Here is an 18618-nt window from a genome sequence, read left to right as displayed (position 1 = left end):
TTTACCAGAGAGTTTGCTTTTGCAATTCTGGCGGGGTCAAATGGTCCATGGACAACGTTTGGATTTTTATTATAAGCATTGAGATGTCCATGGTCGTCGGTTATAAGTTTGGTTTGACATGATTCTTATTTTATATCAGATGTAATAATTTTTTATCATTTTTTTTTCGGCTTAATCTGCCACGTCTATTAAACGTGCGTAATGGTCTTCGGTTAATGGTAGTGCTGGAGGAGTCATACTTATTTCTACATCTTTGTCATGTTCAATTATCAAACCAAGTTTTCCTACATCTTTATCCAAGTCAGATTCTTCATATTGGGATCATATTCTCTTTTCAATCTCATCCTTTTGTAGCAACCATAACCACTATCATCTTCGTATACAAATACTAAATATGATTCACCAGATAAATCACAGCAGTTGATGCAACAAAAACAATCTTTGCAGCTTTCACAATCGATAAAGAGTTTACATTCGATGCATTTTTCACAGTGCTGACAGTTATTAGAATTATCAAAACCAACACATTGTTAACAATCACCACAGTTCAAGCAATCTTGCATCTTTCACAACTGTTCTTGTTTTCACAATCATCACAGTTTTCACAATTTTTACAATCTATGCACGCGATGCAGTTTTACAATCGTTGATGCCTTAACATCCAATGCAAGTTTCACAGTTAAAACAATTATGAGAATTTTCACGATTAGTGCATTCTTTGCAATTAACATTACATGTGCAATCTTCGCAATCATCACATATTTCGTGGTCATTGCAAATATCACATTCGGAGCAAGATTTACAATATTTGCAATCTACACAATCGTTACATTGATCGATATGTATAGAGTTTAAACAATGTTTAGAATCACGAGCATCTATCACGTTAAGAGACTGACTTGTGTTTTTGCAAAAATAACAATTAACATTGGTTTTCTGGTTTGGCATCTCTGTTTTAATATACATTGAGAGAATTTTTTGTAATTTTTCTTAAACCCCATTCTTCATTTTTGGAGGGTGTTTTTTTCATTTTTCCCAAGGTGGGAGAGGGCCCGAGAAAGGGGTGAGGAGGGTCAGGTAGGTATACAGGAGAAAAGTCGATCTGAAACTCTCTTCCTATACTACTGGAAGTGTGTTATATACATGTAATTTATAATCTGAAAGCACACCTTTATTTTACAAAACCAATTCAGGAAGTGTTAATACCAATTTGGCAAACTTTCAAGAAAATATGTGGCCTTAAATATTGGGACATAGTGTAACATAAAACAAATCAAACATGATTTCAGTTGCACAAGGTGACCAGGGTATCCTATGCATGATGTCCAATACTTTTCCCTACCTTTCCAGGGACTGTAGCTAATGGCAAATAACCGTTGACCAAATTCTGGTAAGTTATACTCTCGAACATATTTTCCAGAGTCAGCCTCAAAGCATTGTATCCGTCCATTTTCCCGATCAGCAACACAAAGTTGCTGCCTGCTTGGGACAAATGTCAGGCTGTGAGGTATGGAGAAGGTGCTTGGCTCCGGGTCAATGGAAAGTTCTCTGCCTACAAAATTAAGAAGATGATCTCACTAAATATTTATCACAAACAAATTACTTAATACATACACGGTAATTAATTTATGGGAAAACTGGCAATCTTAATAATACAATACTGGAAACTATCAATCAAAGGGACGACTTTGGCCCATTAACAATGACATTATGATGATGCTCTCATGTACAAACTGACCTCACAAGTCACATGACATCCCTTCAAATTAATACACGTAAAACACAAATTACTTTGGAACCAGAAGTATAATCCAAATGAAGGAGCAATTGCAGAATACCCCGCCACTCCAAAAAAACGACCCGTGGAATGACTTGTTACGTGGGTACGAGGTGAAAATTCCTTGAGAAGAGAGTCACACTATGACCTGTACCTGGCTATGGCATTGATCATGTGAGGTGGTGGGATATTCTGCAATTGAGCCCACATGAATCCTGAAGATGCATGGATGAGTTACAAGTGGAAACTGAGGTGATGCCACCACGACATCATCAAGAGATGTACTATTAATGTGGCAACACTTAAAGGTCAATTACTCTGGAACTACAAGTCTGATCCTTATGAATCTATGCATAGACATATGCAGGGATGTATTGTATCTATAAGTCAAAGTGATATCAAAATGATGTCTTTAAAGGTCAAGATACCTGTTAAAATTGTAACAATAAAATACAATTTCACAAAACTTCAATTCCCATGAATTGTTGCACTTGTTGAGGGAAGGACTTTACAAATATGAAATTGGGGAGATATTTGGATGACATCACCAAAAGCCATGTAATACCCCTTGAAATTTTTTCAAAAAACACATTGAGACCAATTACTCCAGAACTGAGTCCAATCCATGTGACTCTTTGTACATGTAAATCTAGGAATGTAATGAGTAGTATTACATTCCCTTTAACCCTATCCATATCATATTGAAATTTGAGAATATGGGACTGTTAGAAAGCATTTAAATCCCATTACCATGGAGCTGTAAGTGCTATCCTCATGAATTTGGTTTGCAAATCATTCTATAAATAAATGGTCCAAAGTGGGACATATAGGCCAAAAGTTTGATAACTGTTTACTACCCTGTAGCATTATGGTTTAGGGAACATTTAAACAATTGGGAATGTTCCCATTCCATTGGACTGGTCACACTGGAATGCTGGCATTTCCATCCGAACGTGCCCGCATCGCAGGCACGTTCCAGACCGTTCCAGGCAGCGTTCCATTGGGAATAAGTGTCTCTAGTGGAACAGTCCTGCTGTTACAATCGCAATCAGGAATAAAGATTTTTGGCATTCACTTCCTAAAGTCTGTGTCTGAAGGACGGTAGCTGGAGTGTTGTATTTTGTCATTTATTCCTTATGAGGGTTAACTTCTCTCCCGTTTTTCTCTTCCACATTCACCATGACAAATCTTAACAATGAATTTAGAGTATATCTGGACACAGTTAATTTTATTGTGTTAATGTTAATGTCTGTACTCACAAGTGTTTTATTCATTGTCGGGTTTGTGTGATAGAGGGAATCATCATCGCAATGTTTCACACTTAAGTATTCCATCATATCAGAAACAATTTGGAAACCTAACCTGCAACTTAAGGGGTGTGGGGTGAGGTATCCAAATATCACGAACAAGGTTGAATGACACGACTAAGACAATTAAGCTCGGCACTGGCACACTGATACACACAGCGACATATACTCTGCATGAAGCCAGCAAGCAGTGATTCTCACTTTTGTATCTCTGTTAAAAACAAAATTTCCATAATCACATTAACAAATTTTTCCACATCACATTTCCATCTCAGGTTTACTTACAATTCTTATTCAAAATTAGGCCTATCATAAACCAAAGTAGATTACCTACGCTCGTTTGTCATGGCGGGCTCCGTTTTTGGACATTGCCTAAGATTTGTACATGGGCGATATGAAGCTACCCGAATGAGGATGCTCCGATGGGAACGTGTACTGTTCTCACAAAGGAGCACCGTGTGGAATGTCTCGTTCCCAACAGAGCAGCTGTCCATTCCAGAATGAGAACAGGGAGTTCCAATGGGAACATTCCAACCGTTCCAAATTTTGAGATGCTCCCTTATGTTCCCTTATATACAATGTTTACACATATACGTATACCACTATTTTATGTGAACAAATGAGGCACGAGGTTTGGCCAGGATACCTTCAATTGTTACACGGTATAAAACTGAAGTGACACATATGGTGCACTATAAAGCTGGCCTAATTCCTGGTTGATTCTACCTCTTCTGCTGAATTTCTAAACTATGATGTTGTATGATTCTTTTTTTAATTATTACAAATGACGGATTTTATATTGCGGTTTCACATGCAACAAACTGGGAGATGAAAAATTAACGTGTGATACCAATACTGCCAGTGGCTTGTCAGGAAAATATCATTACCTAACTTGCTGTAACACTTTTGTAAATGAAGAACAATTGATACAAAATCCTTTTAGCTAGAAAAATGAATTCTTTAAAACTGCCAGCACCCTGCGAACTTAGGTATTTGTTCTTTTTTTTTTTAATGAACGCTTTGTGATCATATGCTGTTTGTCAAAAGACAAAGCATGATGAAAGTATGTAACTTTTTCCCTGAAAACCCTCCCAGTAGCCATGGTTGATAAACTTATAACAATCACCAAGTGAAAAGTTTTCCACTTGAAAGCTTCACTAGGAGAACTGAACTGCTAAAAGAGCCGTTTTGTTAATTGAATCATGTCCAGTGTTTTTCTCCTTTTAGGAGAAACTGCTTCCATATTATTTTTGAGTGCATAATTTAATAATAGTTTTGTGAGTTCTCTCAAAACTTTAAAAAAGGCAAGCAACCAGACACAGCAAATCCCTCCCCCATGTGTGGGAGGGTCTGTTCGTGAATACCTATCCCAAACAGTCGCTGTAATACGCAAATTTCCTTTGCACCCTATTTTATTAGCTAAAACTTGATGCATTGTAGCACCACCGCCATGTTCTTCCTTTTTTTGGTATGAAACCATCTGACCAAATTGGGGGAGGACGGGTGGGTGCCAACTGTTTGGGGTAGGTATTCATTAGCAGACAATCCCAGGAGTCTATTGCATTTATCCTACCCCTAACAATCACTATATGATGCAGAATAGCACCGTTCCCCAGAGGGCGTTGGTGAGGATGCACTATTTAAGAGAGAGAAGTGTGTGGTCAGAAGAGAGATATAAGCTTGGGGGGAAGGAAACATAATGCGGACTCAACAGAAATAGGGCTGTTGGGTAGTTCTGCTAGTGGTCCGCCCTGATGAGGAGTCCCTTGACTTTGGCGTGGCTGATGACAGGACCGTCCTTCTATGTGAATAGTCTCTTTGCAAGACATCAGTGAGGTGTACGTCAATGGAGTTTTCCAACATCCTGCATAGCATATTTCCTCCATTGGAACACCCCAGAAATAGGCCCAGGAGGCAGACACTGCTCTGATATCAAGGGCCCTGATGAGGCATTGAGTTTAATCGTCTGAAGAGTCTGGACACTCAGGGTTGGCAAATCTGATGGCCAAGACCACCCATCTGGTTATAATGTCCCTGGTTGTTTCTCTGTGGGGCTTATCCTTGTGATGAAAAGTTGCAGTGTTGTCTCTCTCAACTCTCTGGTCATGGCTAACAACTATTTGAGAGTTCTGTAAGTACTGGACATCAGGGCTTTTCGTCTGGAGTTCTGGCATGCTCGGTTATGTTTACAACAAATAAAATCAGGAGGATGGAAGGTAATCAACTGATTCTTGATGAGGAAATCCAGAGCTGGGAAGAGGTGCATGCTGTGGGGTGCCCACCCGATGTGGCCATCAGCGATGGATAATGACTTCAGCTCGCTGCTACGGTGTGAGGTGGTAACCACCAGCAGGAGGGATAACTTCACTGTGCTGTGTAGTTACGAGGCCTCACTGAGGGGTTCAAATGGTGGGTCTGCAAGCTGGACAGAGAACAGGTTTCAGGAAGGGATCAATCATTTGGTAGGAGATGATTAAGAGCGCCCATATCTGATAACCCTGGTTTCCATGAAGTCGTAACCAACGCCAACGGCACGCAAGACGTCAAGATGCAGAGTCCTGGAAGGGAGATGCTGCATGACATAATTCCACCAAAAAATTGAACAAAAAGGCGTCAACACATAAACAGTTTTTACAAAAAAATGCATCTTCAGGTTGCAATGTCACCCCTTGAAGCCAAGCTGATACTCAAGTTTGATGTAACTTGTTAATGGTCAGCAATTTTGTTGACAATTGGAGCTGCATATGCTAGCAATAAGGAGAAATTGGACAAAATAAGTGGTACTAAGTGAGAGGAACATTGTTGTCTGCCCGTCATGAGAGTGTGTGTGTTTGTATAGGTCCACTCAGTGATAGTAAAAGTTGAACCAGGCTCAAATTTCGGATCCATCTTGGGCTGGTTTGCATATGTCTGGGTCAGGGTTTTACCTGGGGTACTGATATGTGTGAGGTGATTCAACAAATTTTGCCCAAATTCTAGTGCCTAAAACAAAAGCGAGTGCTTTTTAAAAAAGCCTAAAATAAAATCTATATATAGTCTAATAGTACATTTACTCCAGATTTCTTGTCTTCTGTGCCCTTCCTTATCATTCTGAATGATTGAAACTGATTGATTCAAAATATCTAACTTATTTAGCTTTTTCCTTCCATATTTGTTTATTTTAAGTATGAGGTGGTAAAATTCAACAGAAAATCCTGAGGCGGTCACTGAAATCAGTGAGGTGGACTGCCTCACACTTTAATAGGCAGGGGAAACACTGGCCTGGGTTATTGGTGACACTCCATTAGACATGTTTCTATATGTCTGCATTGCAGTTTGCATCTTGATTGCATTGCCCTCTGCATTTCTTATGGAAACTGGGCTATGGAGTTGAACCATCAGGGAAGCCATTGTGTATACCTACGATGGCAGGCTGGTAGTTGTGGATGGTCGCTACCTGTAGGCCTGATTTGAACAGGTACCCGAAGAAATCAAACTGCAGTGGTCATAGGAGCTTCAGTCAGAGTAAGCTCTGCACACTATGAAGTGAAATGTCGTAGTCTGCTAATGTACATGCTATTTGTGTCCGGTTCTTGTGGCCATCTCGGTAGCTTCCTCAGAAAGGACGCTGATCAGTACAATTGTCTGAAATTGGCCAGCAAGTCAGGTGTAGGGATGCCGGCTGAGTGCAAAGTATGCCCAACTTCGGTTGGAGGAGGAGGTCTGGTCTGGAGGGCAGGATGAGTGGCGTCTGTACAGGTAGTCTGGTTAAGTGGGAGAACCAAGGCTGGCATGGCCAAAACGTGGTGATGAGAAGTATACTGCAATGTTTCCTTTGATTGTGGAAAGCACTGCCAGGATCAGGCGGGAAAGAGTAGGCCAGCATACTTTCCCAGTTGATTTGGAGAGCGTTTATTGCCCAGGCCTGTGGGTGCTGAAACCTGATGCAGAACACTGGCAGTTGAGTGTTCTCAGCTGAGGCAAACATCTGCTATGCTGTGGTGTAGGATCCACTCTGTTGGTTGTATTTTTCCTTGACGGAGGGCATCTGCGACTCCTTGGATGTGTGTCACTTGACGCTCGATCTCTTGGTCTTGTGCCTGTCTTGTCTGGAGGCACAGGCAAGGTGAATGAATTTATATGGTCTACTTTAGGCCACTACATGGAGTATGATACCGAGTGTATACGGACGTGTTTGCCCCTGATGCTTGAGCAGAAGTATTGTAGTGTGTTGATTGTTGCTTGGAGTTCTAGCACATTGATATAGCTCCCTTGGAATTTAGGTCCCATGTTCCCAATGTCTGGTCTGGGGGCAGGGAAAGCCCCAATCAGAGGTGGCATACACCCGTAGTTATTATTACCTCTGGGTTTGCCTTTGGGAAGGGCTATCCCCTGAGTTAGATGCCCTCTCATCTCCCCCACTGCAGATGAAGTCCATTATAGAGATTGGTAGATCGATGGAGTCCTAAGGACACTAGCAGATGCTAGCAGTTGTAGCGGTCTCACGTACAGTTGACAAAGGGGAACCAGGTACACCATCATCGAGGCCATCATCGAGGAGACGTAGCCAAGCTTGGGTGGGGGCCGGTTGCACTCTAGTAGGTTGTCGATGTAACAACAACATAGAGTAGAGGGCCTCACGGATGGACACTGCGTCATGCGTGTTGCATGCATTTGCATGGCATTTCTGACGAGTGATGTTACTGCGCGAAATTAACTCGTAAACAAAGTAATTTCAAGCAAAACAATAGGTAAAAATATAAAATAACCACAAAGCTTATTTTTTGGTAAATCGTATTTCATTGAGAAAAAATGTAGTGTCGTATTGTCACTGAAAAATCATATAAAATACCATAAAATTGTACTGGTTGGCAGCTCTGCATTACTCTGCACTGGTACACATTGAACTGTGGTACTCTGCTGAACTGAGCATTACATAAAATATGATAATATCTTTTTGAAACATACTTTCATAAAAGGATCAATGCATTTATGTATGAGACCAAGTGGACAAAAACCCTCTCAAGAGTAGTGGGGATTTCTAAGCAAATATTTCGTATTTTTGGTTTCTGCTTTGCCTTTGAGAAAGATTCTGCATGGATTGAAACATCAGGGCTTCCCATCATTTTCCTTTGTATACCACAGTTAGCAATATGCACAAGTCTTGGTATTTTACATTTCCTCAAGTAGTGCTGGAAGAGTTGGAACTAATGCATATTTCCATTGTCAAGAAGTTCACACTGTCTACTGCCCGCGTCTTCTTCCTCTTATTTTCTACATCAGGAGGTGGACATATCATCGGCGTCACCATGAAGTTACGCATCATGGAAAGTTGCCGCACCACAAACTAATGTATCATGTGTACAAAGTCTATGGGCAGTACGTCACGTGGTGCACCAAACTATCCTATATGTCACTTCATGGTGAACCCGATGATATGTTACAATCCCAATAATGAGGCAGTTTTTAGCATGACTGCACTCACTTCACTCTGTTACTATTAACGCGGACTACAACTAGCCTTGTCCCTAGCTTCTGGCATTCGGGGCACATCCAACAAACAATAAGTCTGATTCTTATGTTTTTTTGTGGATTGGGGAGCTGCTTGTCAGAAGGGCCTGGTCTGTCCAAAATCCCTAGCCCCTCCAGGCCCCCCTTGGTGAAAGGCATGATGATTAAGAGGTGGGTTGCGAAAGGCTATTTGTGCAAAAAACACAGACCGGCAATCGTTACTATAACTGGCCTTTAGGTAGAAACAAATTGTAAGCAGCACCTGGAACATGACTTTAGGCTATAAAGTCAAATCTCGATAACAAAAACACTGTTAATACAACATTTTGCAATCGCTTGGAAATTTTTGTGGTCCCATTCACTCATTTTTCATTTTTTTGGTTCCTTACAATACAAGGTTCCTATTATGACAAGGTAATCTGCAAAGTTCAAAGGATCTCTCACAGATATGTTCACCCACCGCAGCCGGTGCACCACTGAGTTAATACACGGGTTTGTATGGGATTGCACACGATGGGCGAGTCACGTTCTGGTTGCGTCTCCTAAGACTATGGCTTTGGATTTAAATCAAATGGTGAAGAGACATTGCCATTGTTTTTCTGGAGATATGCTGCATTTCCAGGGTGTTTCAAAAAAGGTACATGTAATCCAACTTAAAGGGGTTAATTCGACCATACTTTATAACCTTTAAGCAAGGATCATGGTATCACTTTAAAAGTAGAGATTCTACGTGTTAAAATGACACAAGGGTTTCTTGACCAGGGCCATGCATGATTGAGTACCACCACCTAGAATTTAGGGTGCAAAAATGTGGTTGGTTCACTTTCATGTGGAACAAAATCAACACAAATTCTCATTTAATGAAAGATTATTTATTCATTTAGCACACATTCATCAACAGCCGTCCTGAGTGACCTCTGTTTCTGTTTAAGCTGGTTCCATGTGTTTCATACTTTTAACATTGGCCCAGATTGTTTTCTTTGCTGGTGATTCTCTGTCTCTGAACGCTTCGTGAAAAGCATCCTGTGTGGCTGGCAAACTTTTGGTTTCTTAAAATGTCTTCACCACAAAAATTCTCTGCTCAGTGGTTTGCTGCACCATTGTGATACGAAGCTTGTTTGATGGCCAGAATGGACATGCCAGGCCTTTTGAATAAACCCCACTGCATATTAACCAGGCAAGACATTATTCACAATCAAGGTGTGGCAGTTAGTCAAGTGGATTGTGACGAGGCTCAATAAGTGAACCAGTGCCATTTTGGTGTCATGATTTCAATCCATTGGTATTCACTTATGCAATAACATGATTTGGCAAGAAAGGTGTCATTTGAAAGCTCTTATCTTCAATTTTATTGCTGTGGCCCTCAAAATGCTGTGTGAGATGTCATATAGCTATATTAATCCCTTAAAGTTGGATCACCTGTTTTTGAAACACCCTGTATATCTTTACAAAGGACATTAGTCATGATATACATGATGAAACCAAAAGGGCTACATTTTGTTGAAGTGATATTGAGTAATTTTATGCAACACTGCAACTCAGTGTCCACAGAAGCCAGTATTGATAAATTATAAAGCAATTTTTATCAAAACCATTTAATCCTACAGAATTCTATAATATTCGAATATCAACTCGACTTTTGGTTATGTAATGACTTGTTGTGCCAGAATAAAATCACAGCATGAACCAAATTTAAGTTCCTGAATCTGGGTTTAAAAAAATGAAGCCACGTAATGAGCATCAGGATGGCCTTTAATTCAGCGCTGGCTTCACCTTTATGTGTTTCGAATTCTTGGGGAAACTCCAGATGCAAGAATATCATGATTTATTTTACAAGAAAAAACGAAATCAATTAATTTCACTATTCAAAATTATTGCTGCATTAGATGACTGAATAACATGAATTACATCAGACAACTTCTTCGAACTGAAGTTCTGGTGATTTCCCAGACTATTTCTATTTATTTTACCATGGGTAACCCTGATCCCTAAATGTCCTGTTTTAGAGAGACCAAAACAATGTATCGACATGTGCAAGTCCACACCATGTCTTCTTAGGCCACTTTATGTGGACTTTTTTGTATAGAGGTCTACACTATGTACATGTATGACACTCTTGCTCCAAACATGCAAAACGGAAGACAAGGTAGAAAAAAGTATGCCCCTGCAGCTTTGCAGGCAGGGAATAAAAAATGAAATATAAAAAGACAAGAAATTTTCATTGAATAAACTGCACAGAAAAAAAGACAATTATGGCTGCTTTAAACAGCCACTGAAAGAAAAGGACAGAAAATGTATGGGAAGGTGCACACTCAGGTTAGGCTGTTTGTGAACTGGGCACTCGATCAGTCAGAATATGTATTAGTTGTGGTTCCATATGACCGCAGAAGAATTCAGTGATGTAGGTCACTACTACAGCACTGGAAGACCAGGAATTGTGAAAATAATCACTGGTCTTTTACTGATTCTTATACCATTTCTTTTGGATGTAAAAACAAAGAATTTTTGTATTTATCGGAAAATTTCTGGTTATGGCAAAATGAAACTAATAGAGATAGGGCTGACAACTGCAAATTAGAATTATTTACTATTCAAAGCAATGCCTAGGGTTATAAATTGAGAGTATTCATACCAACATAGGATGATGCCTTCCCCCATTCCAAAATGTAATCCCCTCCAGCGGAGAATTTCACAATCCTACTGTTACAATAGCCATCGGCTACAAAGATATCTCCAGTCATTACATCCACAGCTACATCCGTAGGCTTGCAGAAATGATCTGTGCCACTGCCTGGCTGTAACTCTGTTCCTAAAGACAGTAAGGGCTTGTCTCCACCCCCAGGAGGGAACTTGAATACCTGGTGGAGTGCAACATCTGTAAGCCACATGTTCCCTTCACTGTCAATAGATAGTCCATGTGGCATGAAAAACCTTTGAAAGTAAAAAAGAACACACACAAATTGCTTGACCGTAAAATTCAAGAGCTCTTAGTCATGCAAATTTGTCAAGATGTAAACACCACTAACTTTTACACCACTAACACCGCCAACTTTTTCTAGAGACTTAACTGAAGATAATAAATTTCCCCTCTACATGTACCTTATGCCACAACCTCCCAAAGGTTTAACTAGCAGCTCAAGGAGTGGCAAAGCAACATGAGAACATAACACAGGGCATTGAGGTATACATGTGCATATACATTTGGACATGCTTGGTAGTTCAGTATTGGCAACCAAGTACAAGGCACTTGGTTAACCCTCAAAGAGCTGGGGGGGGGCAGAATCTGTCCCCCATGTTGATTTTTGCTTATAGCATCTCCAGGATTAATTTCTGCATGATTATACTTTATGACAATGTTTTCCAACGTATTAGCCTCAGTCTGACCCCAAATTTATGAAAATTAGACATGGCATTCTCTCTCAGCGAAGAAGTTTAGGAGGCAGGGTGAAGCATGATGTGAAATTTACCACTGACTTTGTACACAGACGTACAATGTACAAAGGGCAGTGGTTTCCTTTTGTCAGGAAGTCTCTTGCTTTGGGGAAGGTCTATTTATTGTATAATTAACTTATGAATATTTATGTATACAGCTCATAGCATCTCTGGTTTCATTTCCACTGAATATCCAATCTATACAGCATCTTTGATGTAAAAAATGCAATAAAATTGCCCGACAATCAAAAGAAGATAAACAAATTGGTTTCATGAATAAGTAATGATAGCATGTATGCCTCTGTGGCACTGCCAAATAGCATTGAAATACATCATCGTATGGCCGAGATCTGAGGGGGGCAGATTCCGCTCCCCCCCCCAAAAAAAACGGCTCTTTGAGGGTTAAATCCACACACTCTGCTGAAGTTGAGCTTTTCCTACCATCTAAAAAATTTAGAGTATTCACTGAAAATACATAATACCAACTCCAGTGGCGATGGCTGCCACTTACAGGTTTTCTCCCCACTGGTGTTTTATCTTTCCAGTTGCCTTGTCAAACACCAACACTGTACTATTTTTGATGCGTCCCTTATCTGCATTCAAGAAACGGTTGTCTGCACTAAAAGTCCTGTACACATCATGGCATGAACAAAAAGTAAAAAAATAATCTTAAAACTCAATTTAAAAAACAACACCAATTCATTCCTCCCCCACAGTAGTGTGAAATGAGTCTGCTCGTGAATACCTACCCAAGCATTCATTATACATACAAATTTCCCTATACACCTTCTGCCATTTGCCAAAACCTTGATCAATTGTAGTGAGCCCTCTATTATCACAACGCATAGTGGTGCTGCCGCCATGTCCATCTTTCGTTTTCAGAGCTCAGGACCTGAGCCAGAGTGAGGAGGACAGGAGGGCGTCAACTGTTTGGGTAGGTATTTGTTAGAAGACTCATCCCACACTATTGTGGGGGAGGAGTCCACTATGCTCATTCTCCCAAACAGTCACTGTATATGCAGAGTAGCACCATACTCTAAAAGAGTGATCGCGAAGACGTACTGAAAGTGAGGAATACTGTATGGAATGATGACCCACCGAGGATAGCAGGAGGCCATCAGGAAAAGCTAGAGGTGGATCCTTGTGGTCTCAGTGAAGAGGGTTGTATTGTCTTGCTATGAAGAACTTGTCGCAAGACTTTATTCGGGTGGCATGAGGTGAATGATGAAAGTGTTTCCCAGTACGCTGCCCTGAGGATATCTTCTAAAGGACACCACCAAAGATGTCAGTAAGGTACATAGTGCTCTAATGTCTGAGCTGCAACAGGGTGGCTCGGTTTGTGATTTGGGAAATTTGACCATTTGGAACAGGCCAACTAGCCCTGGTGTCTCTGATTAATGCTCGATGAGGTTTAGTGGGGTAATGACAGAAGAAGAGGGATAGCACTATGAAATTTTGATCGGTTAAAATAGGGTTAAATGTCATTTTTAAAGTATTCCACGCTGGTTTTAACCCTGTTTTAACTGCATTGATCAAGCCAAAACGTTCGCTCCATTTTAACCATGTTTCCACCGAACCCACAACCCTTTGTTATTCAAGCTTTAATCTTCTGGTCCATCAACAGTCCAAACGAACAGTCACCCATTTTAGCCGTGTTTTAACGGCGGAGAGATGGTGTGCTACAAACCGCAGAGTCCCGTGGGATAATTCCACTTATTACCGAATAAAGGAGCGGTTTAGGGGGAAATGTCAATCATTTTCCTTACATTCAACAATTTTCAAGATGTAATTTTTTTTTTTTTTTGGGCGTTGGGGAGATGTTAATTATATATAACAGGTTCTGCCCTTACCCAACGTATATTAACAAGCACTGTATGCTCAGTGCTTGTCCGAGAGCTTGTGAAAAAAACCTCATAAGCTTACTCGGGTGGGACTCGAACCCACGACCTCCTGCTTACTAGTGCAGATGTCTTAACCACTCGACCACCGAGCTTGCCGGGGTTGGCTGGCCGGTCGGAATCAAATGAAGCAGCGGGTACCGCGAACTATTTTCAAGATGTATTTTTGCGTTGGGGAGATGTTAATTACATATAACAGGTTTTGCCCTTACCCAACGTATATTAATAAGCACTGTATGCTCAGTGCTTGTCCGAGAGCTTGTGAAAAAACCTCATAAGCTTACTCGGGTGGGACTCGAACCCACGACCTCCTGCTTACTAGTGCAGATGTCTTAACCACTCGACCACCGAGCTTGCCGGGGTCGGATGGCCGGTCCGAATCAAATGAAGCAGCGGGTACCGCGAACTATTTTCAAGATGTATTTTTGCATTGGGGAGATGTTAATTATATATAACAGGTTTTGCTCTTGCACAAGTTGGAAATTGGCTTCAATGTATTGGCGCATGGAGATATTCATAAATTCACTGATTTTTGACATATAAAGCAATGAATCGATCAAATAAAAATGATACCTGTGTCTAGAGTAGTTTAGTTACAATAAACAAATGAAGTTTTATTGGTAAAGTTACCATTCTTTAGCCTTGATGACAATCAGAAGTGACTGTTTTCTGCGTGCACAAAATCAATCACACTAACGTTAAAATCCAAGAGTGGCGCCCATAGTTAACCATGCATCAAGAGCGCAGATGCTTTTACCAATCAAAACTCCCCATGGCAGCTTTGTACCACCAGCCCATAAGCCCTAACGAATTGGCAGGAACATGACTATCCAAACCATATCACATCCGCGGGAGAATCTGGAATAATTCATTCCAGTTTTGAGGACGAACTTCGTTGTTCCACAATTTCTGCAGCGGACAGCATCACGGCCAATGGGCCCCCAGCTTGGTACAGCTGCAGCTCCCCACCCATGAGCTGAATTGCTGGGCTGCTAATGTCATGCGTGTACATAGTTGCTTGCGGCATGATGCATGATATAGAAGGCAAATTTTCTGCAAGTGCACGGGCCGGGGTGGATAAAAAGCCGATATTGTGGCGGGTGCCGATCACCTCGCTTGTGTTAGCCAGCTGTTAGTGTATTTTTAGTCGAGGAATTACTCATTCTCACCTTCTTCAACTTAAACCTTACACTGCACTTTTGGATCTACAGTCTACCCCAAATTCCTGGTTAGAAATCGCTCAATCCCCCCGTCCCCAAGCTTAGAACATCCTTTTAATTATCGTCTCAGCCAATAGCAAGAATGAAAAAGACATCAAATGCCAATTGGGCCGTACCTCTATGCAAATGGACCCAAAAAAAATTCCCCTGGAGTTGCTGTTGATCGAGGGCGAGTCCGACTGCGATCAGCATCCAATAAAAATTCATTTTGAATGTCCATTTCTAATGTTATTGGCCTAGTATGCAACGTAAGGGCATGCATCTTGGGGGTTTGCATGCATAATGTTTTTCTGAATATACATAAGCACAAATGAAGTGAAAATTTAGTATTGTAATGCAGCTGAAATGCCATGCCTACAGGTACATTGTAACTTTACACGATAAATTCAATGATTTTTTACATATAGAACACTGGGTTGATTGAATAAAAACAATACCGATGTATGTAGTAGTTGATTTTGAATTCTCACCATCATGTGATGCGGGGCCATCTCAGTTTACTGTACCAGTACATGTACATTATACATGTATATGTACGTGCACGTGTGCATTGTACAGTCCCGAGCTACAACCTGTTATCCTGTTTCCATTCTCTTCTTTTTTTCTCAATGTTTCTTGCAACTGTATGCATTTTGTTTGCTATCAATGCCATGTCATATCAAAGCGGAACATCCAAACCTAACTGTGGGACGGTTTGGTTTGAAAGTGTCATGTCAGATGATTTTAGGTTCGGTTCGGCATGTTGCATTCCATCCGCGAATCTGCCAGTTCGTGAAGGGCTCGATTGTTTGGCAAGGATTTGCGATGCATTAAATAAAATCTCTGTATCATGAAATACATGTGATGCACGACACCTAAAAACTAATACATTCAGGTATAAGATAGGCCTTCAAAGTGCTGAGTACCGTTGCAGAAACTCACTTGTATCAATAAGTGGAGATTAAAAGCTATTTAGTATACCCCTAGGGATTAGGCCGGGGCAGCCTATTAATGCGGTATGAGCGCCACACACAAAGGAACTCATCTGACCTTGGGGATTATACTACACAAAACTGACTGCAGAGTGTGATGCCCCAAAACATGCAGAAGATCCCTGTTTTAACCAAATAGCAGTCCTTGCTATCCCAGCCGAAAAACCACAAAACTGACAGCGGAGTTAATGAGCAGAGCTCCTTACCAGTTTCAAAAAACAACCCTATTTCAACCATGTATTTTTGCCACCCCAGGTTTAATCGAAAATGAACACAGTTAAATTGAGTGATAAGACAGCATACACCAGTTTTAACCGAGCGGAAATTCATAGCGTAGTACCTCTCAGCTTCGAGTCCTGGTCAGATACCATTATGAGAATTTGAACAGGACGGCAAGGTTTGCCATTAGAACTAGAATGCTTTACGATGTTTAAGACAAAGATGTTTTGTTGGTGGGATGAATTCAAATAAGACCTTGAGTGGGCTTCTAGGGCTCCGATAAAATAGACGCCATGGTGTTACCATTCATTGAAATCATCCATGACGGATACCATCGGTAATCCATTGCAGTGGAATGAAGAGTTACTAGAAGTACTTTGTAGAGGGGCGAGCATCACCAAGGTGAGTGATGATGAGACCTCAAGGAAAAGCCCAGAATAAAAACCTTTGAAGAGCTCAAGGACATGAGACAGGCCCCAACAATGAAAGAACTGTCTCAAAGGGGAACGCTTGATGAATGTACTAAGAAAAAAATACTCAAGGACAGCACTGTCCGAACAGTGGAGCCATCAGTGACAACCACAGTGGATAGTCCTGATGACAGAAAGGTAGTTGTGTATAAATGTTAACTGTAAATTTGAGAAGGGACAAGAGAGAAAGTCAACTACTGTGGTTGTAGTCATTTTGGTTGAAGACGCACGATGACAGACACACCATAACATAGAGGGCCATTCTTTGGCAGTGGAGAGTGTAAATCTAGATGGGTTGGTAAAAGTTGTCACCTAAGGATCATCTTTGGGACAGGGAGGTTGGAAACCATATGGTTCCACATCAGCTACCAGCAAGATTGTAACCGGATGAGGTCAATTATGAAAACTGGAAGAGTGATCAGGTCACAATTTGGGCTGGAAGAACAACAGGAAGTGGGCTGGGAGGCCTCAATATGACACTGGTAAAGAGGGTGCCTGGCCCACCAGACCCGTCATCAGGCCGAGGAGGAGTTGTGTTTGTGTGCCAGAGCCTGGGAGGAGTCAGGGACCGCACCTAGATCAATCAGGGCTCGAGAAGGGGTAGTCTCAATATTCCTGAGTGATGAAGAATTGCAGATGGCAAGCTCATAAGTAAGGCTAGTGTCAAGTGCAGTCTTGTCTGGAGCACTGTATATGTCCAGTCAGGCATCAAAATATTCAAATGTGAGAGTATGGGACTGGTGTAGGTAGGCAACCACAACTCCTGCCATTCGGGTGAAGACCCTTAGGGATTGAATGGTCAAATCCCAAAAGCTCTTCCAGTATAGATTAATCAGAGGAACTTGTAAAAACTGTAGATGGACTGAAGGCAGGAAAGTAAGCCATTTGCTAATCCATCAATGACAACCAGAATAGAGTCGACAGGGGTTGAAAACTGTGGAGTGTTCAGGATGCCCCATGCAGAACTTCTCAGGGCTCAGTAAGGCTCCTTTTTCTTGTCCCAATGCCTGCCCACTAAATCTCATTGGAGCGATTGGTGAAAAACTGTTGTGAGAACTCATCTGGCCAACGTGCAGACTTCCCAGAACCTTAAATAAAGTGGTAGGTGGTCACCAGCACAGTGCTCTTTGTGTTGTTTGTGTGGGCTAATGACAGGAGAGCACAGACAAGCTTGACTGGTGTACAGGGGTGAACAAGTGAGCTGACTCGGTGTGATGAGCCTACAATTCTATTACCTCTATGAGTTTGTCCCAAAGATGAGCCTTTCCTATAAAGAGGGAGAGGCCACAGATAAGTGAGAATTGCTCGCTGATAAAATTGGCATTCTCATCCAGTGCCATAACAGCAACTGCAGTATGGTCTGGAGAGACAGAAGATTTTTTTTTGCCTCACGAGAGATACTCTGAAAAGGATAGAATAAAAGGCAGCACAACAGAGACTGCAACAAGAGGCCCTATCCAACTTAATTAGGGCAAGCTCAAGGTTGGATTTGTCCTTGTCAAGAAGGTTGGAAGTAGCAGACCCAAGACTGGAAACACGTTTGTGTAGTAGACAAAGGGGAATCTTTGATTGCATATCGTTAAAGGGGATGAGCCGTGCTGGGAAGATTTCTTGTAAAACATGCGTGAACACCTAACACTAACATATGTATAACAAGAAAACACATCTTCATAATTTCAAAATGCACGGAAATATGGTAAAAATTATACTTTGCACGACCCTATTTCACTCCTTCCGGGAGCAAGAGTCAAACTACAGCTGTCGGGTACAGAAAGATGTCTGAAGAAATTCCCAAGAATCGTGACGTCTAGGATGGAGTCCTTTATCCGGCGAC

The 18618-nt window shown here is 41.3% G+C and overlaps 1 protein-coding gene across 1 annotated transcript in view; it reads right to left on the bottom strand.

Annotated features, from left to right (window-relative positions):
• pam (peptidylglycine alpha-amidating monooxygenase) overlaps window positions 1-18618 on the bottom strand; it is a 234795-nt gene that overhangs the window by 24470 nt on the left and 191707 nt on the right. Inside the window, exons 14-16 of the mRNA XM_022250921.2 lie at window positions 12518-12634; window positions 11207-11505; window positions 1343-1552 (exon numbers count right to left, since the gene is read on the bottom strand). Of these exons, the coding sequence (XP_022106613.1) occupies window positions 1343-1552; window positions 11207-11505; window positions 12518-12634 (626 nt within the window). The remainder of the gene's footprint in view (window positions 1-1342; window positions 1553-11206; window positions 11506-12517; window positions 12635-18618) is intronic.

Source organism: Acanthaster planci, linkage group LG05 (genome assembly GCF_054643075.1).
Source record: "Acanthaster planci isolate LZ-2023a linkage group LG05, COTS_SCS, whole genome shotgun sequence".
Taxonomy (NCBI): domain Eukaryota; kingdom Metazoa; phylum Echinodermata; class Asteroidea; order Valvatida; family Acanthasteridae; genus Acanthaster; species Acanthaster planci.
The sequence above is the reverse complement of the archived record's forward strand: the minus strand, read 5'-3'. Positions and strand labels throughout refer to the sequence as shown.